At 33.9% G+C, this 25,831-nt stretch overlaps 1 protein-coding gene and 1 non-coding gene across 2 annotated transcripts; both read left to right on the plus strand.

The window, feature by feature from the left end:
• The first annotated feature begins 1,506 nt into the window (after positions 1 to 1,506).
• On the plus strand, positions 1,507 to 19,520 carry LOC147405121 (AAA-type ATPase family protein). The gene is made up of 8 exons (XM_086441287.1): positions 1,507 to 1,944; positions 2,524 to 2,619; positions 6,377 to 6,487; positions 7,316 to 7,625; positions 8,512 to 8,602; positions 9,131 to 9,473; positions 13,753 to 13,901; positions 18,675 to 19,520. The coding sequence occupies exons 1-8, from the start codon at positions 1,654 to 1,656 to the stop codon at positions 19,177 to 19,179; spliced, it is 1,896 nt and encodes a 631-aa protein (XP_086297413.1). The 5' UTR covers positions 1,507 to 1,653; the 3' UTR covers positions 19,180 to 19,520.
• On the plus strand, positions 15,257 to 15,364 carry LOC147405122 (small nucleolar RNA snoR103). Its single transcript, XR_015178145.1, has one exon. It is a non-coding gene; the product is annotated as a small nucleolar RNA snoR103 (small nucleolar RNA).
• Positions 19,521 to 25,831: the final 6,311 nt, after the last annotated feature.

Here is a 25,831-nt window from a genome sequence, read left to right on the forward strand (position 1 = left end):
AATTAATTTGCCACTAGCATCTGGACTTCAAATTCAAGACTTTAAAAATCTGAAATTTGTGCCAGGACAGGATAATTAATGAAAATATCGACATAAACCCCCAATCATTAAGAATTGGCGTTGGTCGAATTCTTTTAGGCTAAATAGAAAATGGATCAAAGCAAGTGTTTGATGAATTCAAGATCTTTTACACTACGAGAACCTGAAAATGTTGTTCTGGTACGTGCCATTATCATGATCACCCATTGTCAACCTCCACATAGAAAGCCATCTCCACACAGGTGAAGGTATCCATAATGAATTCTATAAAACTAAAAAATTACAATAATAAGAAAGACATTTGAGAGGAAGACAGAGGATGAGTTCTACCCTTTTTACCCCTTGTTCCCATTACAAGGATATAATGGATAAAGGATCAAGAGACCTTTCTCACAAGTGATGAGGTAGTGCTTGAGTTTTTCTTGTAAAATGCCAATGAAAAACTTTTATCCTAATTCCAATGAATTTAACTCTATTAACTTGTTGAAATAAAATAAATAAAACTTACCAAAGAAATAGAAGGATTAGAAGAGATTCGAACAATTCCGTAAGCTTTTAGATGTAATCTCCCTACGGGAAATTATGAAAAAGGACTGAAAAACAAGGAAAAAAAATTAGAAGGGTATTTTAAATTTTTTTCCCTTGTCTAATGGTTTTAGACAAGGAAAAAAAATATTATATTTAAAATCAAAATACAAGCCGTATCTAACTCGACCGAATTTTCATACATTCATTGAACATTTTTAGAGTATTAGACGAGTCAATGTAATGACAACTCACATTGACCGATAGCTTCATAAACCGAATGAATTGAATAAATTCTCAAGTCATGCTATGAATAATCCTTCACATTGACTCATTTGAAATCCAATATCACCCATCTAATTTTTTTTTTTTAAATATCGGACGAATCAATAAAACTCGATTGAGTCAATTAGATTTTAGTATTTTTTTATACAAATACTCAACTTTTAGTAAGTTAAATATTAAAATAGTTGTCAAATGCCATACATTTGATGGCATTGTAGAAAAAATTAAAAAAATGGACGACATTCAAGTGGTTATGTAAAAATAGTTGTAATTTTTAGGTGTCCCTCAATGAAATATTATATTTTGACTACACATCTTAATATTTATTACCTCTTGGCTATTATAAAATATTTACAGTTTTTTCATACAAATATTTATTGAGTTGTGCTGGGGTGACACAAACGGAGACACAGAGGTGACAAAAATGATGTGGTGTCGCGTACATAACTGTAGAGGCTTGCGCGACACCACATCATTTTTGTCACTTTTGGGTCATTCCAGCATTTTCCATATTTATTTGTAAATAGTTATAAATCGAGTTAGAAGTTAAGATGATTTTGGAGAGTCAACTCGGTATTGAGAGCGAGACGACTCGGAATACCGAGATTTAAAACCGTGAAACTCAGTAGTCTGTACCGTTTAAACCCTAGTAAGGGGTTTATGTTTCAGACCTCATTTCCTTTAGCGCGAACTTCACTTTCCTTCGCATTTCTCAAAAATCTCCATCAATGGAGTTTTTTCCTGTAAAAGAGATCATATACCGTACCAGTTATTAGCGACGATCTAGAGATTTGGAGCTCAGTAATGGCTACTTTGAGAATCTCTTCGTGCGTAGCCATGGCTGCTGCGGTTGCTTCGTTCTCTGGATTCACAGATCGCACGTATGCTGATGGATCCTTTCGTTTTTCTCCCTTCTCTTCTTCTTCTTCTTCGTCTACTCAAACAAGGCAGAATGCTCCAACAAATCTTCCGAAAACAGAAGCGAAATCTTCAGCCGAAGAACCTAAAGGAAGTTCGTCTGGTTTCGATCCTGAATCATTAGAGCGAGGAGCGAAAGCTCTTCGGGAAATAAACAGCTCTCCATACGCGAAACAGGTGTTTGTTTGTTTTTTAATGTTTCCGGGATTCTTTGTTATTTTGTTTAAAATCAGATTTGAATGCTTCAATTTACTTTTTTTTATTGGGTTTTGGAGTTGTTTTGTTTAAAATCAGATTTGAGTGGTTCAATTTGCTGTTTTTGACCAGGTTTTGGAGTTATTTTGTTTAAAATCAGATTTGAGTGCTTCAATTACCGTCTTTGATCAGGTTTTTGAGTTATTTTGTTTAAAATCAGATTTGAGTGCTTCAATTTGCTGTTTTTGATAAGATTTTTAATTTATTTTGTTTAAAATCAGATTTTAGTGGTTCAATTTGCTGTTTTTCATCAGTTTTTTGAGTTATTTTGTTTAAAAACAGATTTGAGTGTTTCAATTTGCTGTTTTTGAACAGGTTTTGGAGTTATTTTGTTTAAAACCAGATTTGAGTGCTTCGCTTTGCTGTTTTTGAGGTTATTTTGTTTAAAATCAGTTTTGAGTTGTTCAATTTGCCTTTCAAAAAAGATAATAATAATCAGGTTTTGGAGTTATTTGGTTTAAAATCAGATTTGAGTTCTTCAATTTCCTTGTTCTTGCTCAGGTTTTTGAGGTTATGAGAAAGCAGGAAGAGACTCGTCTGGAGGATCTGGCTGCAGAGAAGGCGTTATATCAAGCAAGACAATCTCATGATGAAATTGTGAGTGTTTTTCCCTTGTCACCCAGATTCCAAATTTTGTTGAATTTCTATTTCAGTCTTGCTAATTGAAGAATGATTGCTAGATCAATCTATGTAAAAAAAAAGAAAAAAGAAAAATAGACATGCTTTACAGATAATTAAATGGACAAAGGACTTTTTTTAAAAACTATCACGGAGATAAGAATGCATTTTTATTGATTGTGAAGGTAATTGTGGACTCCTTTGTTACATTTTTGTTGATTGACTTACAACACAAATGTTTCTAGATTTTATCTGAAGTGGTGAACTTTGATTGTCATCCCCTGTTATAGATTTTCATCTTCTTTCTAGGTTGGTTAGAACTTAGAACAACTATGGTTTGATTATGAATGTAGATAAATAATGAAAATTTAGAAGTTTGGGTTTTACCTTTCATTCTTTTTCTTTTCCCTAGCATTACAATTTCTACTTGTTTGTTAGTTGTTAATTCATTGTTATCGCAAATTAACAAAATCTACCCGTTATCTGTACAAACACTTCGTTCTTAAAAATTCCCATGCTTGACAAATACGTTTTGTGTATAAAATGGCTTCAAGTGGAAAAATTGCAAGGTACCTTTTTATTTTAATATATAATTTTTTTTGTTGAATAATATTATTTGAATATAGTTATATCATTTGAGTGTATTCTTATCTATCTGGATTTTTTTTCCATCTTATGTTTTTATCTTTCTATATTTTTATTTGGTAGTAAGGGCAAATCATTGTTTCTTCTTCTCAGAGTACCCTTTTTGACAATTTTTTTTTTATTATCAGTAAAGACGAATTTATTGAAAAGAAAGAAAGAAAACAACAACGGGGGGTCGAGAGGACCAACCAAAAACAACAAGATACCAAAAAACAAGAAACATATAAAGTAAGAAAAGAAACCCCAACAAAGCTACCCCAATGTCAACTGACACACCCTATCCCAATTAACAATAAAGTCTTCAAAGAAGATCCCTTTGAACTCCTTAAATAGTTTGCTCCAAGAAAACAATAGGGCCAAAATAGATACTGTTGGACTCCATTCCCTAAAAAATACGAAGATTACGTTCTTTCCAAATACTCCAATTGATCGCAAAGGGGGCCAAACACCAAAGAATCCCTTGGATAGGGAGAAGGTGCCTCCCCAATCCAGCCATATCTTGAACAAAGACTTGACCAAAAGTGGCAAACAACCCATTAATTCAAAGAGAGATAAGAAATGCGACCAAATCTGATGGGCAACCCGGCAATGAAGGAACAAGTGATTTGATGTTTCTTCACAAGATCTATGAAACCTCGTCTGATTAATTGATCCAAAGTTGGCAACTTCCCCCAAGCCGCTAACTGAATAAAAGCCAAAAATTTTTAGGGCAACTTCCCACCCCAAACAATCACGTGAGGAAAATCCATAAAACATTTTGGAGAGATAGCGTAATACATTGTTTTCACAGAAAAACGACCATCCCTTGCACCACCCCACATTCTTCGATCCTCCATTCCAACATCCATTTGACTATTTTCCACCAAATGTAACAAACCCCTAAACTCTCCGCAATCATTAAACACCTTTTTAAATCCGAAATCCTAATTTATTTCTCCATTCCTCATGCTTCTAAATAAAGAAATAACTTGGCCTTTCTTCATAGACAAATTGAAAAGGTCTGAAAATTGCTCCAAAAGGGGTCCATTCCCACACCATTAATCTTCCCAAAATCTCACCCTAGACCTATTCCCAACCTTAAACCTAACTTTTTTCCTAAATAATGACCTTAAAATTCATTTTCATACTCCACACCAGATGACCTAGCTGGACCAGTTTCCCACCCATTCTCACTCACCCCAAATTTTTTCACAATTAATTTCTTCCAAAGACACTCATCTTCCTTCCCAAACCTCCATAACCATTTACCCGATAAGGATGAATTTAATGATTTGAAATTTCTGAACCCCAAACCACCATTCTTCTTAGGCATACACATCTTCCCACTTACCTAGTGATGATTCTTCTTACCATCGTTATCGTGCCGGAAAAAGTCGCGATAAATTCTATCCAATTGTAGTTTGACACTCCTAGGCAAAGAAAACAACGAAAGGGAATAAATTGGAAAGCTGGCCAAAGTGCTCTTTATGAGCGTAATCTTCCCCCCCTCTCGACAACAATTTGGCCTTCCACCTACTTAACCTCTTTCTAACCCTTTCCACCATGGACTCCCAAATCTCTTTACTATTATGGGCTGCCTCAATAGAAGGCCTAGATACGTGGTTGGAAGTAGTACCCCCACTTGGAAGCTGATAGATTCCGTCATTGCCTCAACCCGTTCCGCTTCACCCACGGCCAGAAGCTTGTTTTTACGAAGGTTAATCGGAATACTCGAGATTACCTCAAAACAACAAAGAATATCGGTCAAAAAACTCAATTGTCGTTGTGAATAATCCAAAAAAAATCAATGTGTCATCCGCAAACTGAAGATGTGAGATCAATTACCCTCTTGCACTAGCTCTGAAACCTGAGAGATCACCCATACCAACCGCCTTGGACACCCTCCCTAGACCTTCCATAACCAACACAAACAAGAAAGGGGATAAAAGGTCTCCTTGTCTTAGCCCCCTTGCACTTCTAAAGAAACCTATTGAAGACCCATTAATTGGAATCGAAAAGGTAGGGGTAGATATACATTTCATTATCCAACGAACCCATATTTCCCCAAAGCCCGTTCTTCTCAACATAAACTTCACAAAATTCCAATTCACATGATCGTAAGCCTTTTCTAAATCAACTTTACAAACAAAACCCAACTCCTTAGATTTTCTTTGTGAATCAATGCACTTATTTTTCATAAGGACACCATCAAGGATTTGCCTCCTTGCAACAAAAGCCCTTTGAGACAAACCAATGACATTGCCTAGTACCGTCTTTGGCCTCGAAGCCAAAAGTTTTGTGATGATCTTATACACCGAGCTTACCAAGTTAATTGGCCTTAGATTCAAAATATCTTCTGCTCATGTAACCTTTGGAATTAAGGCAATGAAAGTAAAATTTGAGCCCACATCCAGAAAAAAATTACAATAAAAGTCACCCAAAGTTGCCATCATGTCATTTTTCACTCTCTCCCAACATACTTTTAAAAAACCCATATAGAACCCATCTGGCTCTGGAGCTTTATCACTAGCTATACCGCTAACCAAAAGCCGCACCTCTTCCTTCTCAAAAGGCCTCTCTAACCAACTCTGTTGGTCTAAAGTTATCAAAGTGCAAATGGTCCAGAGTAGGTCTGTTCGCATAATTTTCTGAATACAATGTCTCATTATACTGCATGACCCCTTCACACACTTCCTCTTCCCCCAACCTCCATGAATCATTGACTTTAAGCTTGGAGAGAAAATACACCCGGCTATGAAAGTTGGCCATGTGAAGAAAAAATCTGGTGTTTCTATCCTCCTCACCCTTTTTGATGTATTATGTGAGTTTGTTTTTTTGGTGCATTTGTTCTTGTTCTAGCCACAGCTTTTTGTCTGGTAAATCATAGAAATGCCGTGCATAGAGAATGCTCCGTGAATCATTCTTCATCTTCTATTTTGTTCCCTTGATAAGTAGTGATGTATGTCAAAATCATTGGTTTTAGTTTCCTAGCATAAATTGGTTCCTTACAAAATTTTGATTGTTAATCAATCTCATTGTTTTGGACACAAATGAGTTAATTTTCTGTAAGCAAAATATTTTTCCTGACAATGAGCTGTTTTTTCAATTGCAGGAAAAGCAACGAAAAATGGCTGAAGAACATAGGAATTTAGTACAACAACAAGCACAAGCTAAAGCACAAATGGCACGCTATGAAGATGAGTTGGCTAGGAAGAGAATGCAGGTATCAGGAGTAATTTTTTATTATATATTTCCGCACTTAAACTGGTACATGACTTAAAAAGTTTCCCAAAAGTCTGGTCAAGTTGAATCAGCTTAGTTGCAGAAGCGTATGGTCAGGTTGAGTGGGTCCCTCCGATAGTAATAAAAATAGTGGAAAAGAAGCTTGCTTAATCTCTTCAAGGATTTTCCGAGATTATCATTGACTAGGTCAAACCTTTTTCCATACCAAATGAGCATATGAACTATTTGGTTGAGTCGGTGATTGAATGCGATATTGGCCTTTCCTTTTTCTCTTGAAAATTTGTGTTTGTCTTTGACACAAACTCAGTTCAGACTTAACTCCATGAATTTTGAGCATAAATCCTTTGTTTGAGCCATAGTGAAAAAAATCTGCAATTTTTTGAAACAATTGCGATTAAATCATGATTTTAAATACTGTCAATTAAATTACGATTTTTTCAAAAACTCTCGCAAAGTTTTTATAAAAATCACGATTATTTGTGATATAATTGATGATTTTTTGAAAAAATGACAGATTATTTTTTTATAGCATTTTTTAATTGTTATTTTATCATTAAATACATAAAATGCACATGTTTTTTTTAATACTTTTATACTTAAAATATTTTATTTTTTTAATTTATTGGATGTTTTCCCGACTTTATCAATCTTTTGTCGACTTTTTCTGAAGCTTTTTCTTGCCAAATTATTCCCCTACCCCGACTTTGTCACTATGGTTTGAACTGATATGTTTTCTGAAATGTGGAACCAGTTCTCCTTTGCCTGTTTATTATAATATATTACAGTACTGTTTTTTCATCTGTTGCAGACTGATCATGAAGCCCAGAGGCTACAGAATGCCGAATTGGTCAGGATGCAAGAGGAGTCCTCCATACGAAAAGAACAAGCTAGAAGAGCTACAGAAGAGCAAATCCAAGAACGACAACGCCAAACTGAGAAAAAAAGAGCAGAGATAGACCGTGAAACAATAAGAGTAAAAGCTATGGCTGAAGCTGAAGCTCGGGCTCATGAGGCAAAACTGACTGAAGACCATAACAAGAGAATGCTCGTAGAACGAATGAATGGTGAAAGAGAGAAGTGGCTTGCCGCAATCAATACAACTTTTAGTCACATTGAAGGTATCATAAAGTCATCTTTCTTATCTGTGCTGTATTGAAATTGTTAGTAGCATGCGAGTCATTTATCTGACTCGGGTCTTGGTCAATTCGTGTGGGATTAGCCAAAGAAAACTAAGTCATGCAAGGTAATTGAGTCCAATAGATATCATCCAGAGCAGCTCGGCTGAGTTTTACTAAACTTGTTTAGGATTTGATCTGGCCGACTTGGCGTTACTACTGAGATTTCAACAAACTTAGCTGACTTGGTCTTGCATCTTATTCTTGACTACTTTGGCATCCGATTGGAGTACCAGTTGCTTCCTGATGTTACATTTTGAGAACTGCTATTGGCACCCCAACTTTAACTTATTACACCCCAATTAAAAATAAAGAAGATAAGAGATCAGTTGAGAATAAGTAAAAGTTGGGGTGCCAATAGAAGCTCTCTGTTTTTTTTTTTTTTTTTGAAGATTTCCATTTTTTGGGTTTAGGATTTTATATGACCCTAATCGTAATTGTAAACAGCTACCGAAATTGCTTGAATGAGTGTTATATGTTTTGTAATGTTAAGATGATAATTCGAGTCAAACCTTTGTAATTTTTGAAGAGTGTGTTTTAATTAGGGCGTGATAAATAATTTACTTATTTAAGGAATTGGGGTGCAATAAGTAAAAGTTGTGGTGCCAATAGCAGCTCTTTACATTTTCACAGAATTTAAGTTGTGTTCCATATATTCTTTGGATGCTCAAATTGTATGCTAGTTTGATCTCATCCTCAATTTTTTGTAAATAATCTGAAGTTTGATCAAGCTACTTGTGTTCTTTTTATATGATTTCAATCTTACTTATTTTGGTTGAAGCTGAAAAATATCTTCTTGATCTAATGGTTGCTCAACTGCAATTTGTAGGGGGTTTCAGAATTTTATTGACTGACCAGAGTAAATTGATTATGGCTGTTGGAGGAGCCACTGCACTAGCTGCCGGAGTTTACACCACTAGGTCTGCACGCTATCATCTCATTTTTTTTATGGTTATTTTTCATTTTATTACCTCAGCAAAGTAGCAATTTTTGGAAATTAGTGGTAACTATTATGATTTTCGAGGGTTACGTATCATCACCATCAAAGCCTAATCCCAAATATGTGGTTTTGGGTTTACATGTATTTGTTGTAAATCTTTTTTGGGAAAGGTTAACTTGTCTGGGTATTGGTAACAACTGTTTTCAAGTGACACATTAACATACATCTCGGGAAACCAGGAACGTCATTGCCTTCTTGCACAAACCCTACTAATTACTATACCCTGTGGTCAAATCAAGATAACCCATTCACTTTAACAATGTTTTCCACTGATAGAAAAGGGGAAAAACAAATAAAAGTAATCAAGTCCAAATGAGTGCAATTTCTTAATGTTCCAATTATATGCATCTTTTCATTGAAGATGTTCTGTCCTTTGCACAAGTTATTTCCTCTACATGGGATGCATACCACCTAATATGCCACTGATATTTCTTTATTGTATTTACAGAGAAGGTGCAAGAGTAATATGGGGTTACATCAATCGGATATTGGGCCAGCCTTCACTGATTCGAGAATCGTCCATTGCCAAGTATCCATGGTCCGGTTTGGTTTCTCGTGGTTTTAATAAGATGTTGAATTATAGTACTGCAGCTGGAGAAACACAGCCTTTTGGAAGTAAAACCAGTTTGGAAAACATTATTCTTCACCCTTCTTTACAGAGGAGGATAGAGCAACTTGCCCGAGCTACTGCAAACACCAAGGCTCATCAGGCACCTTTCCGTAACATGCTTTTCTATGGGCCTCCTGGGACTGGTAAAACTATGGTTGCAAGGGAGATGGCTCGGAAATCGGTATAATATTGATTCTTGGTTTACTTTCATCTTTCTTGTTTCGCAAGACCTATATGTGATCTACATAAGGGGACAACTGTACATTCATAGAGGGAAAAGACTGACCTCCCCCCATCCCAGCCAGCCAAACAACACCACAAAATAAAAAATAAAAACTAACAAAAGAAAAAAGACATTATTTTTTGCATTGATATGCAGGAGTGGGATCTACATGGAGATGAGTTAAGTGACGATTTTTCTTGATGATGATCTTCTCACGGAGTTCATCCTCAATAAATGTAAGAGATAGTTCCACATCGCCTGGGTATCATGACCTTTGGCTGTATATAAACTTGGGGCAATCCTTACTTTACAAGCCGGTTTTGTGAGGATGAGTTAGGCCCATGGGCTTCTGCATGGTATCAGAGAGAGTAACCACAGGGATATAGGAGACATGTTACACGTGAGGGGGAGTGTAATGATCATCCAAGAATTCTCAACAAAATCAGATTTTTTCATGTTATTAGAGTTCTAACTCCTATGAGCACACCAATCTTGGTGCATCGTTCTTTGGCATGGCGCCACCTCCATCGCTGAACCTAAATCCTTTTTTTTTTTAAACTTTATTATTATTCTATTTTTCTTCTATAAAATCACACCTCCTTTATCTTTACAAGTCTCTCATGTCTATATAGTCATCTCTTACAATCTCATTTTTTTATATCTAAAATCTCTCCAATGAAAGTTTTCATTTCAATCGTACAATCCTAATTTGTATGCTCTCGGGAGAGATCATGACAAACCTAGTCTCGTAAGCTAGTAGCTTCGACATACTAAAAAAAAGAGCGGGATGCGATAATGATGGACTTTATAGACAAGCAGTGACTGCCAGGAGGCACGATTGGATTTTGGGAAATCTAATAGCATGTCACTTAATAAGATCAAGATAAATTATTCAAAGAAGTCAATTGCATACTCTTTCTTCCAAAGACTGCAATTGTGGGAGGGTTTAAGAGAATCAACATGAGATACATTGTATCATCATCAATGTATTTCATCATAAGAGGAAGGTAGTGATGGAGAATAATATATGTAATATATCAATTAGGATATTCTACATTAGGAAGTATTAATAAATGAGAAAATTTATATTAGGATATTTCCATATCTTGGTTGATGTAATCTCTATAAATACATATTAGGGTTCATATAATGATCATCCAAGAATTCTCAACAAAATCAGATTTCTACAATAAATTTGGCTGATCCTAAAGCTTCTAACAAATCAAAATTGCATTAGAAGTTAAAACATTCTGGATTTTGCCTATTTCGACAAAAACTTTGTGCTAGGCCCCACAGATTATGTGAAAATCGTGTACAAATATCCATATTTATGGAAACACGTGTTAAGCAACCAACTACTCCAAAAAATTGATCTATTGAAGAAGGGGAAAACCATGAATATAAGAGGGTCACGAGACTTAATTGGGGTACTCTACACCCGAGAGTGGAGGAAAATATACACTCAATACTCCCCCTTACCCATAAGGGTGGAAAGAATCGAACCTATGACCTATACGAACCTAGCACTTTGATATTATGTTTACCAACCAACTACTCTAAAAGACCAATCTATTGGAGAGGGGGAGAACTATGAATATAAGAGAGTCAAGAGACTTAATTGGGGGTACATAATGTGGAATGCAACCAAGTATGAGAAATACTACAATTTTGTTTTGCTAGTGGCGAAATCTTCCCAATCAAGGATAATTGATGGGGAAATAAAAGTTAAAGAGTGGATTTTAATTTTTATTTAGATTTATGTTTGAGGACTTTATTTTCATGTTTTGTTTTTTTTGGCTTATTTTGATTTTATTGACCTATGGTCTTAGTATAATATTTAGGGACAGTTTAGTAATTTTACTTTGTCTTAAATTTAAGTTTATTAGGATTGGAAAATTAGGAGAGAGAAAGTTACGAAAATTAGGTTTATTATTTTGTATCTAGTCTGAATAGGATTCTTGATTTATTTTTTATATATAGATTGTATTAGGATTTTTTTTTAATTAATGAACAATGAAAATTTGATGAATAAAAAATGAGTTTCTTTAATGAAGTGAAGTGAGTTCTCCACCATTCTTGGTGTGATTTAAAGAAACCCTTGGTGTGATTCCAAGGTTCCATCTTTTTATCTTTTTTTTTTTTTTTTTTTTTTTTTTTTTTTTCTAATCTTTATTTGTTTCTTTTTATTATTTTCTCTTAACTTTCTTGATTCTTGAAACTCATTTTATTTTAACCCTTAATCATTACCCAATAAATCTTATCCTTTAATCTCTTTCTTACCCTATAAAACCTTAACCTTTAACCATTTTCATTGAAATTGTGGTCATACTTGCTCAAAATCCAAAATCAAATTTCATTTTCTTATCTCCCCTCATCCTCCTGCATCAGATTTGGTATCAGAACTAAACCTGTTGGAAGTCAAAATCAGATTTGTTTTACTTTTTGAGAAGTCATTCAGGGTATTGTGCAGTGATGAATATGAGGACAACTTGATTATCACAAGTTTTTCTAAGAAGATTTTGCAGAATATTGAAAATAAGACTTATTGTGGTTATCGTAATTATGGCTATGTTGTTTAGTTCTGTCAGGAAATTTTTTATCCATGGTGTTGAGTGCAAGGTGGTTCCTATAAAAGATTGTTATATTGTGCTGGGTCGATGTTGGATCTCACATGTACAAGCTACGTTTGATGCTGAGCAAAATATTTTACGTGTTATTTTAGGCATACAATATCTACTCAAGGTATGTCCATGAAAGTCAAGTTGTGTGGAACCATCAGTCGAAAAACAAATTGAAGAAAAGATAGCTCAAACATCAACTTTAGAAGATGGTGTACCTACAACTCCAGAATCAATGCAAGAACAAAATCATGAAGTGGTACACACGTCAAAAGAGCCTAAAGAAGATCTTTTGGAGACAAAATCTACAGTTTGTGTTCATGATGCAGTTATTCCATCACTACCTCAAATTAACCTAATCATCTCAGACAAGTACAATGGAGACTTTGCCAAGATAGAAGATCACAATTTGAAGTTCACACACATTTAAGACATGATGAGGAATCTTCCCCAAAATGGATGAATCACAAATTTTCATTATCATTCTCAAACATTTTAAAACTCGAGGACAAGTTTTCTCTAACTAGAGGAGAATAATGTGGACCGCAACCGATGATGATAATTACTACAATTTTATTTTGCCAGTGGCAAAATCTTCATAGTCGAGGAGAATTGATGGGGATATCAAATCTTAAAGAGCAGATTTTAATTTTTATTTAGATTTTTGTTTTAGGACTTTATTTTCATGTTTTTTGGGATTATTTTAATGTTTTATTGGTCCATGGTCTTAGGATAATATTTAGGAGCAGTTTAATAATTTTACTGTTTTTTTATTTAAGTTTATTAGGGTTGAAAAATTAAGAGAGAGAGTTAATAAAATTAGGTTTATTTATTTTGTATTTTAATTTGACTAGGATTCTTGATTTATTTTCCTTATATATAATGTATTAGGATTTTTTTTTTTAAATTATTGAACAATGAAAATTTGATAAATAAAAAATGGGTTTCTTTAATCGAGTGAAGTGATTTCTCCACTATCCTTGGTGTGATTTCAAGGTTCTATCTTTTTATCCCCCCCCTCTCTCTTTTTTCTAATCCTTTAATCCCTTCCTTACCCTATAAGACCTTAACATTTAACCATTTTCATTGAAATTGTGGTCATACTTGCTCAAAATCCAAAATCAAATTTTATTTTCTTATCTCCCCTCATCCTCCTGCATCAGTATGACACACCTGAGAGTGGAAGAAAATGTACACTCAACGACAAAAACAATTATGGAACTTATATATTTATTTATTAACTTATAAATATGAGAGCTTCACGAAAGTTTTGCGATTATTTTTGGAAATAATATTCATTAATTGTACGGTATAAGTTTAGTTTTGATCATTGTTTGAAAGTTCGCAAGGGCTCAAAAAATGGAGATGCTTGAGAAAGCAGTACACAGATAGACATCAACGTGAGTTTAACCTACTGATGAAAAAAGCATCGGTTAACTTGACTGCATCTGTCTGTTCTTTAAAGATTCAGCCACTTATGAAATACCTCCCAAGTCTCAACTAAAATTTTCATTCTTCCATTACTTGAATGTTTGTGACGCATGATATTTTGCATAGTCCTGGAAAATTTTATTGACATTCAAATTATATACTTCTAAATCTTTCTTATAACATTTAAGGGTCTGGATTATGCAATGATGACGGGGGGAGACGTTGCACCGCTGGGGGCAGAGGCCGTAACCAAAATCCATCAGATATTTGATTGGGCTAAGAAGTCAAAGAAAGGCCTATTGCTCTTTATTGACGAGGCTGATGCTTTTCTATGCGAGTAAGTTACCATCTACGTAACATATTTTATCTAACTTTTAAGAAATGTTCCAGAAGTTTGCATATCCTTTATGGATGCCTCCTTTGGGTTTTTTTTAAAAACATTATTCCTATAACTCTGAGAAGTACATTGCATTGAGATCGACTGAGTTTCTTGTGATATCCTTGAATCATGAAAGTTACCTTCTTAATCAGGATTATATTTTGAATTATTTCATTGATGAGGTCGTTGAGAGACTTACGTCTTAGATTTTTGCCTAGTTAGTTCCTGTTTGAGATTTAGAGGCTGTTTGTTAAACTGAAAAAAGTTAAGTGCTGACAGATTTTAAACGCCGAAACCTCTAAGCATTGAATTAAGTGATCAAAAATCTGTTTGTTGTCTGAATAGTGTTGAACTCATTCAAATTTAGCACTGAGTTCACAGAATTTTGTTTGGTACATACTGCTCAAAAATGGTAGTTTGTCTATTTTACCCTTTTAATCACGTTATGCATTGTCTGCCTATCTCAAATGCCTATTTCCATCACACATAATAAAATATGCTAATTTCTTACAAAATAAGAAATTGAAATACTGGTTTACAAATTCAAATCATTGTATCCAAATTTTAACATACATAATAGTCTATTCATGAAGCAGGTGCCAGCTAGCTTAGTTGGTAAAGTCTTTGGATGATGATACCAGAGACCTGTGTTCGAATCCCACAATCACTGAGTTACTGAACTCACTAAAAACAGGCTTAATCAATTTATAAATCATTTAATTTTTCTTTCAAGTTTTTAAATAGGTCTACAATATTATTCCACTGTTCCTCAGTTTCTCTTTTCTAGCCTTCAGATTTCTCTTCTCCTTTCACAATTGTTGTTGCATGAGTCTTTGGCTCCCCATACCACATGAACAAACCACGACCATTTTTTTTTTCCTTTCTGGAAGAAGAATCATATAAAAAGGCATAAATTAATCCCTAAACCATAATTTAAACTACATGAATTGTGTGTAATACGAACAAATTAAGCCACATATTAAGAATGTAGGTCTACTAAGACTTGCAGTTTTTTTTTTTTTTTTTTTCAATGACTTCGAGTAAGAATGATTGATGTGCTAAGGAAATTCTTTTATTTTTATTTTTCGTAGTTTTTGGACCATAAGGTTGGATGTTGATTGAAAAGTCTGTATAATGATGACGAAGTAGCTTGGATCTGCACTAAGATTTTTTTTTTCCTGTTATTTGTTGTTTGTTTTTTTTTAGTTTGTGGATGGAAAGGCTGGAAAAAAATTCCTTTCCATTTAGTGCAAATATGACAGCTAAACAGGATAGAGAATTATGAGGGAGAATGTCCTAATTCTTGGTGGGACACTTGATATGTGTACCTGCTGTAAATATGGACAGATAGTGGTTTTGTGGGCTTTAGATGGGCATTGGGGGAGAGTATTACAGTGCCCATAAAGGACCCACATACATGGCGATGCCACTAGGGGTGATTATTGATGGAAGTATTGAACATCAATGGAGTGCAGAGAGAACCAAATGGAAGTATTGAACTTCAAGACTACTTGATTCACCAACTGCACCTAGCCACACCAAGGTGCATAAGTGTACTGATGCAGGTATATGGGACATGAAATATAAAATATCCCATAACCAAGGTATTAAATTTCAATTTCAGTGTCTATTTTGGTTAGTATGGAAATGGAAATATTTAGATTAGTGTGGAAATTAATACAATTTTTGGAATGATGAAAATGATAGAAATATTGAAGAAATGTTCATAGACTCTTATAGGAAATGATAAAATAGGCATTAAAACACACATTATGTCATCAAGATACAATGGAGAACCATATGGAGTGAAATTGAAGAACAGTAACATTTTGCTACATGGAAATAAGAATAATAAGTTGCATTAACTACATACAACTTACTATGCAAAACATTGAAATGAAAAAATTATTAAATTGCATTCAAGTGTTATTATATTTCTTACTTTTGGAATAAGTTGCTAATGTATCCAACTAATTAGAACATGACTTACTATGTACATGCTTATATAGACGTACTAATACGCTTAGAATACATTAAAATAAGATGAAATAGAGAAGATAACTAACTAATCATAATTCATTTATACCAATGGATGAATGTTATGTGCAATATTTTATTAGTAAATACATTGTATAATTTAAAAGTTCTTTTTAAAAGCAATTATAATTTTTTTCAAAATAAAATATTTCGGTCGAAGTTTACTATTCCTCGAAATATTTCCATCAAAATATTTATTTTTATACTTAAAATTTGATATTTCGGTCGAAATTCACTATTCATCGAAATATTTCTCGAAACGAATAGTGATTTTCACTGAAATATATGCCAAAGGAAACTGTCGGTTAAATTTCATGTCAAAACTTGTGGAAATGAAAATATTTCGGTCAATTTCGTGGAAATATGTTGAAATTTAATACTATGCCCGTTACTAGCAACACAAGAACAATGCGAAACATATCTTACCTTTTATTGTAATGCATTCAACAAAATAGGTCATATTTTCTTCATGTAGGACCTGTTGCAATTGCAGCAGCCATGGTGCCTAATAATGTAAATAACCTTACTTATTTTTTTAAGGCTTAGACTCAGCTCAGTTGGTTTGATACATTGCAAAGCAACTTTGAGGTCGTGGGGTTCAAGTCCAGCTTGCCCATCCAAAAAAAAACCTTAATTTTTTTATTTTTCCATTTATCTTCTAATGTATAGAGCAATAATGGAGAACGGGTGGGTGGGTAGGTTTCTTGTTTGGGGCTGCAGTGGTGACTAATAGGTTAGATGATTCCATTTTGTGGGATTTATAAGTTCTATCTTATTTTTATCTAAAAGTTACAGCAAACGTGGCTATCAATGTTGTTAAATAGCATGTGCGAACGCATATTCGGTGGCATATGCTGCAAGAAAAAAAAATGCAGAAAAATATGCCATTGCATATGCTATTGCACACAAAAATATGCCATCACATATTGGCAGATAGCATAATTTGGTGTATGCGACCACTTTTGACAACACTGGTGGCTATAACAATGTTGGATACAATGTTATAGCAACATGGCTAAAGGAAATTAGTGACACAGTGTTACAACAACATTGCTATTTTTACTCTAAGCTATTTCAAGTGTGAAAACAAATCCATATCTTGGATCAACTAATCCAGCCACAACCATTGTTTTATAATGTCAGTTTGAGACCCCAAAATTTGGGACAAGACCTCGAGGATGATATTTATCTTTTGAGTTAATTGGCTAACTGGCTTTTACTTTTTGTCAAGTTAAACTTTATTTTAATTAGTTTTCAGGTTAAAATTTGTAAAGTGAAGGGTGGGGGACTAGTCTCAGTTTTAGTCCATGTCAACCTTCACTTTTGAGAAAATAAAGTTCTCATAGAGCGAGAGGAAGACCCATGAGAGTGAATGGAGATTGTAAAAGCAGATATGGCTCTGGACATCCCAAACCTTTGGATAAGGCTTTGCCGTTGTTGGTTTTATTTGATATGCGTATGTTGACGTGCTGAAAATGTTTTATATGAACCTAAGTTGTATGCCTATGTGATACTTTGTTTTAATAGATTTCTTCTTACAGTGATTGTTTAAGCATTTGCCTTCTGTTACACCTTTAAAATATCATAATAACTATGTCCCGCAACTCTAGAACTGTTGATTGTCCTTCCAAATACTGACCCCATTGCCACCACCATCACGGTATCTAGTCCAGTGGTACTTGGAAGAAATCTCATCATTATCATCGTCAAACTCTTATCCCAAAAATATAGGGTTGGCTAAATGAATCTTGTTCCTCCATTCAATTCTGTCCACAGCCATGTCTACTGTTATCGAAAGTTTTGCTTCTACCACCAGTACAAATCTCATTAATAAACATTAACAATCGTTTTCTCAAGGGTTTTTAACTCCTTGGAAAGTCTCATAGATCTCTATTGAACACCTTTTCTGCTTGTTCTAGTTTCTTTATTTAATGGTATATTTTTTAGAGCACTAATGCTGGGGTGACGTTGGATTTACTGCGATTCACATTTCTGATGTTGAGGTGCACACATAACCGTAGATGCTTTTTACTCGTATCTTGAGGAAACACATCTAGGTTATGTGCGCACCCCATGTTCGAAATGTGAGAATCGCAGTAAATCCCAATATCACCCCAGCACGACTCTTTTTAGAGAGCTGCTACTGGTATCCCAACTTTTACTTGTTACACCCCAATTAAAAATAAAGAAAATAAGTGAATGGTTCAGAATATGTAGAAGTTGTAGTGCCAATAGAATAGAAACTCTCTCGTGTTTTTTTTTGCTAGAATTATATTTTTTGGGTTTAAGATTTTATATGAGCCTCATCATAATTGTAAGAATAATGATTTTCTGACGCCCCCTCTGACATACTTGCCATCGCAGAACCATTAATCTTCTTCATGTGTATACCGATGCAAATGATCTACGGTTCTGTGATGGGGGCATATTTTAGAGGGGGGCGTCAGATTATCACGACTCAAATTGTAAACTCCTGAAATTGTTTAAAGTTTAAGTGAGTGTTATAATGTTTTGTAATGTTGAGATAATAATTTGAGCCAAACCCTTGTAATATGTGATAAATAATTTAAGAAATTGGGGTGTAGTAAGTAATAGTTGGGGTGTCAATATCAGTTCTTTTTATTTTTATTTTTATAAATACTATTGGGAGAAAAAAAGAGAGAATGGTAACAATTGCTATGTATGATAATGCAGGCGTAATAGCATCCATATGAGTGAAGCTCAGAGAAGTGCCCTTAATGCATTACTCTTTCGAACTGGAGATCAGTCACGTGATATGGTCCTTGTACTCGCGACAAACAGACCTGGTGATCTTGACAGTGCCATAACCGACCGTATAGATGAGGTGCTCGAATTCCCACTCCCGAGGAAAGAAGAGCGAGAAAAGCTGTTGAAGCTTTACTTGAACAAATACCTCTCCGACCAGGACAAGAATGAGTCTTGGTGGGGATCTTTATTCAAGAGGAAACAACAGAAGATAACTGTAAAGGATTTGTCCGAAGATGTGATCCGTGAGGCTGCCAAGAAGACCGAAGGATTCTCTGGTCGGGAGATAGCAAAACTCATGGCCAGTGTTCAAGCTGCGGTCTATGGGCGCCCAGATAGTGTATTGGATTCACAGCTGTTCATGGAGATTGTAGATTATAAGGTTGCTGAGCATCAACAGAGGATAAAACTCGCGGCCGGAGGTGGTCAGTGAGTTATTAAATTGAAATTTTCTGAGTTAATTTCTTTTTTCCTATGCTCAATAGAAGAATAGTGGGTCTTCCCTAGAGATATAATTTCAGGCAATTTTTTTTTACCTTGTATTGGAATTATTTCTTTATATTTATTTAATTGGTAGATCAAGGAAAATATTTCTTTTGGAAAATAATAAACCTTGAATAGGATGAACCAGAACCAATCAATTTGTAGCTGAATCCAACCATTCTGGTTCATTGAATTTTTTTCTCTGGTTTAAGTCTTGAATTTTGTTAAAATTTTATATGTAATTGTTTTAGATTGGCTTGGGTCAATGATTTTTTTATCTTTGCTATGTAACTTCAATTTTTGTTTGATTTAGCTCATACATTGATGAAGTATCAAGTATTCCTTTACTACTATTGTGAGAGAAGCAGACTAGAAGTGGTTTGGTACAAAAATTGGGATGGCCGAAAATGCTCCCACTTTTACATTTAAGCTTATTATAATCAAGGTTATTTTGGTCAAAATCCAAAAAAATTGCAATCCCACGTAGGGGTGTCAATGGGTACCCATTTATCAGAACTGAAATCGAAAACTTCAGTTATGACTCTTGTTATTGGAACCGACTAAAGCCTTGTCTAATATGGAATTGAACCAATAAGAATCAAAACCATTAAGTTATATGGGATGGGTGTTCAAAATTGATTTAGTTTTTCATTATTTTTACATTACACATGATTTAAGTTTTTCCTATATTTTAAAATTAACAGATATATATATATATGCTAACTATTGAAGCTTATTAAAGTTTATTACTTGTAAAGTAGGATTTTAATTTTTGAAAAAAAAATCATTAAATCATATTTTTAATGAAATAAATTATAACTAAGTTGATACTTTGCAAATGGTATGTTATTTTTTAAGAGGAGATTCTTTTATAATGGTTTTGAAATTTTTTTTTCTCATTTGAATCTTGAGAACGGGAATCAACAGGTAATCGTGATTCTTGGCGATTTAGATTTTGGTTCCACTTATTTTAGAATCTAAATTGAAAAAACTATAGTCGATATGATTCTAATTTTCTTAGGAAGGGACCCATTGACACCCCTAATCCCCACATCTGTTGTGGTTTGTAAAGCCTTATAGAATTGGTCAACAAGAAGGTACTATAAATTAAGTCATGCATTTTCAAGGGTATTTTTGTAATTTTACTAATTTTATATAAAATCTCAATTAGGTTTCTTGGGGTATCTATATTTCTCGTTTTGGTGAAAGAGTGTAATTTGCAACTGCAAGTTTTCTCTTCATAGTGAAATCGGTGTGATTCGTGGATGTACCTCAATCTTGAAGGAACCAAGTAAAAATCTGTGTTTATGTGCGTGATTTGTGTCTTGTTTTGATTCGTTTCTTGCTTTGATTATTTCGATTTTTCTCAACTTCTGGTATCAAAGCCTTTGGGTTCAAGTAGAAGCAATGATTGAAGGTTTGAACTTTGGATTCTGGAAGATGCAAATTGAAGATACATTTTATTAAAAAGATCTTTATCTTCCTTTGGAAGGAAAATCGAAGAAGCCTATGAACATGACAGATGATGACTAGAAGATTCTCGATAGGAAAGCTCTTTGTACGGTCAGATTATTTTTGACTTCATCTGTGATGTTTAATATTTCTTAAGGAGAAGATGACATCATATCTGATGATTGTTCTGTCAAAGATGTATGAGAAACCTTCTTCATCAAATAAGGTATTCCTAATAAAAAGACTCTTCAATATGAAGATGGTTGATAGTGATAGTATGGCTGAGCATCTAAACGAGTTCAATACAATCACAAACAATTAAAATTCATTGGGATTAGTTTTGAAGATTTAATCAGAGTTTTACTAATTTTATTTGGATTGCCATATAGTTGGGATAATTTGGTGAGAGCCGTGAACAACTCTTTTAGTTCTGGTACGTTAAAGTATTATGATTTTGTTTCTATTCTCCTAAGTGAAGAAGTGCGCACAAAATCTTCAGGAGCAATAAAGACATCAAGGAATGCTTTAAATATGGAAGAAAGAGGTAGAACGTCAAGAAGATGAAACAAAAACTGCGGGCGTTCAAAATCAAGGAAAAACAAGTCGAGACCATCTCAAAGAAAGGAGATGGTTGCTAGAACTGTGGTAAAAAGAAGCACCTTCAAAAGGGGAACTGTAAAGTTGTAAAGAAACCTGTTGAGAATAATAATTAGGGAAGTAAAGACTCAGTAAACATTTCTGATGATAATGATTTTGATGCTTTGATCTTGTTTGTTGATGCATGCAATGATTCGGGTGCATCATGCCATGCTATCTGCTATAAAGAAATCCTACAAAATTATGTGCAGGATGATTTTGAAAAGGTCTTTCTTGGAGATAACGAACCTTGTGGCATTGTTGGAAAGTACGATGTACATATTAGCTTTATCAGATGGGACATCTCTACAATTGAAAAATGTGAGACAGGTTCGACAATTAAAAAGGAATTTGATTTCTATTGGGCAACTTGCGGATTCAGGAACATTTACCACATCATTCTTGGCTGATTCATGAAAAATGACAAGGGCTATAGTGGTAATGCGTGGCAAGAAAAAAATGCATGCTTTTTGTTGTATTTGGTACCAATAATACAATTGTAGTGGCAACTATAGGGTGATGAAAATACAAGGCATCCGAGGCTTGGGCACATGAATGAGAAGGGAATGGAGGTAATGCATTCAAAAGGTAAATTCACTGGGCTAAAACAGATTAATTTAGACTTGTTTGAATATTGCATATTTTGAAAATAAAAAAAATGTGAATTTTACAAAAGTCAAAAGAGCTCCAAAGTTTCAGAAATTGGAGTTGGTTCACATTGATGTACGAGGACCAGCTTGGGTACTTTCATTTGGTGGTTTTCATTACTTCGTCACTTTAATTGATGATAATACCAAAAAGCTTTGAATTTACTCTCTAAAATATAAATCTCGAGTATTTAATATGTTTATAAAATGGAAAGCTTTGATTGAAAATGAAATAGGTCTGAAATTGAAGTGCTTCAATTTAGATAATGGTGGAGAGTATTACAATAATGAATTTGAAGAATGGTGCTCATTTAATGGGATCAGAAGATGGAAAACAATTCCCAAGAAACCACGACAGAATGGTGTTGTTGAGTGTATGAACAAAACTATTATAGAATGTGTCAAAAATATGCAGATTAATGCTAGATTACCTAAATCTTTCTGGGTGGATGTTGTGAACACTGCAACTTACTTAATTATCAGAGGGTCATCAGCCGCATTTGACTTTGGACTACTTGAGAAGTATGGACTTGAAAAAAAAAGTAAATCTATCCCACTTGAGAGTTTTTTGTTGTACTTCTTGTGTTCATATAGATTCGGATGAATAGAGTAAGTTAGATTCAAAGTCCATAAAATGCATATTTATTGGATATGACATTGATGAGTTTGACAATCGATTTTGGAACCTAGAAAATCAAAAAGTCTTTTAGGAGCAAATATGTCATATTCAATGAGAAAGTAATGTAAAAGGAGAAGTTACAAGAAAAGAAATTTTCAAAAAGTCCTGAAAATGATAGGTGCGTGGAATTTGATGAAATATTATTAAAGGATATATTAAAACCTATTGATGAAAACATTCAGGTAGAAACTCAAACTTCTTTTACTCATGTCCCCCTTTCGCCATAAAGGAGATCTACTAGATCTATCCAATGAAACATCCCAACTTGTTATTTATCCTCTTTGCATTATTTATTGTTGACTGATAATGGTGAACTAGAATGTTATGAAGAAGCTATGCAAGCTGAGACCAAGAATGATTGGGAGTTTGTTATGGATGTTGAGATGGATTCCTTATCATCAAATCAGACATGGGATTTAGTTGAACTTCCCAAGGGCGAAAAAACTTTACATAACAAGTAGGTCTACAAATTGAAAGAAGAGCATGATGGAAGCTAGTGATATAAGGTCAAATTGGTTGTAAAAGATTTTCAACAAAAGGCAGATATTGATTTAACAGAAATATTTTCTCCTGTTGTGAAATTATCTACTATCAAATCTGTATTGAGTATTGTGGCAATAGAAGACTTACATTTAAAACAATTGGATGTAAAAACAATATTTTTTCATGGTGACTTGAATGAAGATATTTATATGCAGTAACCACAAAGATATTTGACAATGGGAAAAGAGAATATGATTTGTAAGCTCAAAAAGAGATTGTATGGGTTAAAGCTAGCACCTAAACAATGGTACATCAGGTTCAATTGGATACACTAAATGTCATGCTAACCATTGTCGTTATTTCAAGAGGTTCTATGATTCCTACATTATTCTTCTTTTGTATGTAAATGATATATTTGTTGCAGGTTCAAGTAGGGTTGAAATAATAACTTTATAAAAAGGTTCTATGAAAGTTTTAAGTGCATCAAAACAAATCCTTGGGATGAGGATCAGTATAGACAGGGTGAACATACAATTGAAGTTATCTTAGACACAATACGTTGAAAAAGTATTGAGAAGATTCAACATGGACACTGTCAAACCAGTTAGCACCCCTTTAGCAGGTCACTTCACACTTTCTAAGATGCATGGTGCAATGACAGGTGGAGAAAGGCAATACATGTCAATGCTATCAAATGTTTTTGTAGTTGGTAGTCTAAGATATGCCATGGTCTATACTAGACCAGATATTGCCCAAGTAGTGGGAGTTATAAGCAGATTCATTAGTAATCTTGGGAAGGAGCATTGGTAAGTTGTGAAATGAATTATGAGATACCACAAATATATCACTATGTTATGGTGGTGCAAAAATTAGTATATAAGGATATGTTGATTCTGACATGACAAGAAATTTGGATGGAAGAAAGAGCACTATAGGTTATGTTTCCATTTTGGGTAGTGTAGCAGTTAGTTGGGTCTCAAGGTTGTAAAAAATTGTTACTCTCTCGACTATAGAGGCAGAATATATGGTAGCTATAGAAGCATGCAAGGAAATGGTTTGGTTATAGTCTCTCAATAAAGAGTAGGGTAAGATGCAAGAAGATTGCAAATTATATAGTGCTAATTAACGTGCAATTCACCTTGCAAAGAATTCAACTTTCCATGTAAGAACAAAACATATTGATATAAGGTATCACTTTACACGTTCACTTTTAGAAGATAGAGTGATTACCTTGGAAAAGATCCACACCAAAATTAATCTTGCAGATATGTTTACCAACGTGATGATTTTGGGGAAACTGAAGTCATGTTTAGTTTCTATTGGTCTTCAAGAATAAAAGAAAGGGAAGACTCACATCAGGTTTGTTATGGCGGCGTCATTTCTCAAGTACATGGTAGTGGAGATACTCTTGATCAATCTCCAAGTGGGAGATTGTTGTGATTTGTAGAGCCTGATAGTACTGGTTAACAAGGAGGTACTGTAAATCAAGCCACACCTTCTCAAGGGTATTCTTATAATTTCACTGATACTATGTAAAATCCAAGTTAAGTTTTCTAGGGTATTTATATTTCTCGTTTAGGTGAAAGGGTGTAATTTGTAAGTGTAAGTTTCCCTTTATAATGGAATCGATGTGATCTGTGGACGTATCTCAATCTTGAGGGAACCAAATAAAAATCAGTGTTTCTATGCGTGATTTGTGTTTTGTTTTGATTCGTTTCTTGGTCCAATTGTTCTGATTTTTCTCAACAACATCCCTATAATCAAGTTGGGTAGTTTTCAAAATTACAGGAATATCTTTTTTTACTATGATCTTCAAAAATACTTTAATTAATATTATAAATTATAAACAAACCCTTTTGATACACATGCATTTGCAATTGACATCTTCGAGTTCTTAATTAACTAAGGGATGACTAAAAAGCTTCTCAATATTTGCTATCAAACTCAATCGTTGTTGGAAGCTTTATGAAGTTTTCCAACAAACCCATAACACGCTTAAATACTTCTACATATTTTTGTAAGATATTTTGTTATTGTATTTTAGAATAGAGTCGTGATAATATGACTTGCCAGGTGACATACTCAATCGACTCCTTGAAGTGACAAGTTCTGAATCGTAGATTTGTATGCCTCGAGATACACTACTTCATTTCACCCTAAAAAAATGTATTTCGAGGGAACTATGTATCCCAAGGCTTTCAGATCTACGGTTCCAAATTTTTCACGTCAGGGAGTCGATTGAGCATAACACCCGGCGAGTCATATTATCAGGACTCTTTAGAATAACATTGAACAAATTTAAAACTAATGGCACTATTAATTCAAAGCTTCAAAAAAACGAAGTACACAATCCTACTTAATTGAGTAAGATTTTCAACCAAGACTCATTTCAAAACTAAATTAGAGAAAGAGAGAGAGATATTGATTAGTAATCTTGTGTTTAGATGATGGAAGAGAGGGATAAAGTGTAAGAAGAGAATTAGGAAAATTTACCATATGAGATTGCAATAGAAAGAAAATTATAAAAGAAATAAGGGTTCATGTATTTTTTATCCCATTTTACAATTTTTTTATTTGTTTAACTCAATAAGTGATAAATCATGAATTTTAAATGGATTTGTTCATATCCATGATTTTTTTATATATATGTAAATTGATTTTCTTATATATATGTAAATTGATTTTCTTATATATTTTATTTATTG

The sequence above is a fragment of the Akebia trifoliata genome, chromosome 4 (genome assembly GCF_017979445.1).
Source record: "Akebia trifoliata isolate Shusen 1 chromosome 4, ASM1797944v1, whole genome shotgun sequence".
Classification (NCBI taxonomy): Eukaryota; Viridiplantae; Streptophyta; class Magnoliopsida; order Ranunculales; family Lardizabalaceae; genus Akebia; species Akebia trifoliata.

Coding starts and splice junctions, on each gene's coding strand:
- LOC147405121 (XM_086441287.1), top strand. CDS start 1,654: ATGGCTACTTTGAGAATCTCTTCGTGCGTAGCCATGGCTGCTGCGGTT. Junction 6,488..7,315: donor TGGCTAGGAAGAGAATGCAG/GTATCAGGAGTA, acceptor CATCTGTTGCAG/ACTGATCATGAAGCCCAGAG. Junction 8,603..9,130: donor GCCGGAGTTTACACCACTAG/GTCTGCACGCTA, acceptor TTGTATTTACAG/AGAAGGTGCAAGAGTAATAT.